The sequence below is a fragment of the Benincasa hispida genome, chromosome 4 (genome assembly GCF_009727055.1).
Source record: "Benincasa hispida cultivar B227 chromosome 4, ASM972705v1, whole genome shotgun sequence".
NCBI lineage: Eukaryota > Viridiplantae > Streptophyta > Magnoliopsida > Cucurbitales > Cucurbitaceae > Benincasa > Benincasa hispida.
This window is the reverse complement of record NC_052352.1, coordinates 19,932,699-19,935,409: the sequence shown is the minus strand read 5'-3', so window position 1 is coordinate 19,935,409 and position 2,711 is coordinate 19,932,699. Positions and strand designations below refer to the sequence as shown.

The 2,711-nt window shown below is 32.3% G+C and overlaps 1 protein-coding gene across 1 annotated transcript; it reads right to left on the bottom strand.

Annotated features, from left to right (window-relative positions):
* Positions 1–998: 998 nt before the first annotated feature.
* On the bottom strand, positions 999–2,486 carry LOC120075882 (purine permease 3-like). The gene is made up of 2 exons (XM_039029616.1): positions 1,659–2,486; positions 999–1,570 (listed from the first exon to the last, which is right to left on the bottom strand). The coding sequence occupies exons 1-2, from the start codon at positions 2,400–2,402 to the stop codon at positions 1,220–1,222; spliced, it is 1,095 nt and encodes a 364-aa protein (XP_038885544.1). The 5' UTR covers positions 2,403–2,486; the 3' UTR covers positions 999–1,219.
* Positions 2,487–2,711: the final 225 nt, after the last annotated feature.

Genomic DNA, 2,711 nt, shown 5'->3' with positions numbered 1-2,711 from the left:
CTATACAGTCAAGTTTTACGTAAATTTAAATTAGTTATTGAATAACCTTCTCAAAACTTTGAAAATTTCAACAAAAATTTAGTTTTAATGTCATTTTCCATCGAAGTTCTATAAAATTTGTATTGATTAAACACATCTGAGAATACCTTTTTTAATGATTGCAAGAGGGTAAATATTTGTTCAAATTTAAAGTTAGAGATTGCAATACTTAAATTTAAAGTACAATTTGGCGAAATTAAAAAGTTTAAAATACCAATCGATATAAACAACTTAATAATATTAAGAGTAAAAATAAACTAATTTCTAATCTAAACTTATCAAATATAGATGTTCAAATTATTTTTATTCTTAAATTTTATATCTCATTTGATAGTCGATTTGTTTTTGTTTTTTAGTTTTTAAAAATTAAGTCTAAAAACTATTTTCACCTCTAAATTTCTTCATTTATTATATATTTGTTACTAATAATTTAAAATATGATAAACCAAACCATTGAAAACTAAAAAAAAAAAAATAGTTTTTAAAAGTTTATTTTTATTTTTGAATTTGATTAAAAATTCAACTCTCATATTTAATAAATATGCAAATTATTATTAAAAAATAGAGAAGAAATAAACTTTATTTTCCAGAACCGAAAACTAAAAAATTACGAGATGGAACTTTAACTATTTATTTATTTTTTTTAGAAAAAGAAGAAGAAGAAATCATTGCTTCTTTTGCTCTAAACATTATCATATACATACCATTATTTTGAAGACGTTTATCCGGCAAGTTATTGTTGGTTTCTATCATCCATATCTCCCTACCTTTCTTTTATATTAACAATGAATTGCCATTGTCATCAATTTAAAACTAACAAATATTTTACAACAAAATGGAACATTTGATTGAACCGTACAACATCGAAAAGTAGAAAGTTAAAAGAACAAAATATCAAAAGACAACAAAGCAAAGAAAGTAGGTTGTGTATAAAAAGCGAAATAAATTAAACAATAAAGTTACCTTTACCCCACCCTACTTAAAAAAAGGATTTTTTTTCATAATTAATAATAAAATTAGAATGGATGATTCCAAATAACTTTATATCCACCCACTATTTCAAAAACCTTGAGACACCATATACATCCACTCCTTAAACAAAACACTCATACGCACACTAACACTGTATTACTTTTCATCTCACAATAAAACAAGGATTCTTAAAAAGAGGGTGTTTAAGTTAGACGTTTGAAATTTGAGTGGGTCTTGTTTCTTCGTATTTTTGGAGCTCTAATTTCTTCTTTTTGTTGTGCTTAATTTCACCATAAAAATAAGACACAAATCCCCAAAGATTGAGTGCCAAGGAAACGGCTTTTTCCGCTTGGAACTTCTCATTGAAAATGATGACGGCAAGAATCTCCGTCACGGGCAATAGCACGGCGATTACTATCCCTGAAAATAGAGACGAGGAGCTGAAAATAACTCCAATTGCTCCCAAGAAGAATGCTTGCCAAATTATGGCGCTCAATACTAATACCAAATAGTATCTAAACTTTCCTAATCCAAATTCTTCTGCCTCCCTTGGAATCACCTATATAAAAATATATATATATATATATAAATTAACTAAAAATAAAATCGTTGTCAAACGAGGGTTCAATTTAATAAATTTTAATTACCTGGAAATCATTGTTGATTAACATGCCAATGGTGCATACGATAGTGGCGAACAACGACATAATTAACTGAAACTCAAGGACTAAAGTGTATGTAATTTGTTGACGGGCTTTTCTGTACGTCAATTCCACAAGCGGCAGAACGAATCCGTACATAATTGCGGCGGCTACCGTCATCAGGAACCCCGCTATGTAGTCTCTATTGGATTCTCCGGCAGGACGGTCACCACTTGTATGTAATGCCAAAACTGCCCCTCCCATAGTAAGCAAAACGACGGCGTTAATCGAATAAGATGTGAATTTCTGTTTCACCAGCAAGAACGCGAAACCCGCCGTGAAGGCCAGCTGGCACGCAATAATTAAAGCCGACGTCGAAACCGGTAGCCGAGCGACTCCGTAAGCGTATAAGTAATCGTCAAAGCCGGTGAGGATGCCGATGACAGCGGTGGCTAAAAATAGCCTTGGTTTCATGAAGATCATCTTCGCCGAGTCAGTAGATACCGATGGGTTCAGGGCGGCGACACGACGGCGATTGATGTAACTAATTATGAGGGGGATGAAAATAATTGGCCATCCGCCGGTTTCTAGAAAGCTAGAGAGCCAAACACGCTTTCCGCCGTGAACGAAATATAAACGCATAACCAAAGGACCGCCGCAGTTACCGACGGCCAATAAAAAGCAATTGAAAACAAGAAGAGTTCTTTTCATGGCGGTGGTGTTTTGTTGTGGTTGTTGTTCTTTGTCCATCGTTTTCGCCGGAACGAAGAAGTCTGTGAAATTGTGAATGCGTTTCAAGTGCAAGTGTGTTTATTCGGGTATTTAAGAACTCAGAGAAAGTGGGGACAGACAATTTATTAATCAATAAAGGTGGAAAATAGAATTCAATGCCAAACAGAGAGTATTTATTTTGTGTTTTTCTTTTTTAAATAAAATTTTTATTTAGTTTCAATACCAAATAATTAGTGTTTGATTTGATGGGTAATTATTTTGTTACATTTTTCGGGTGGCAAATCCATTTGGTTTTATTCAATTAAAAACCAAACAAATTAAGATTAA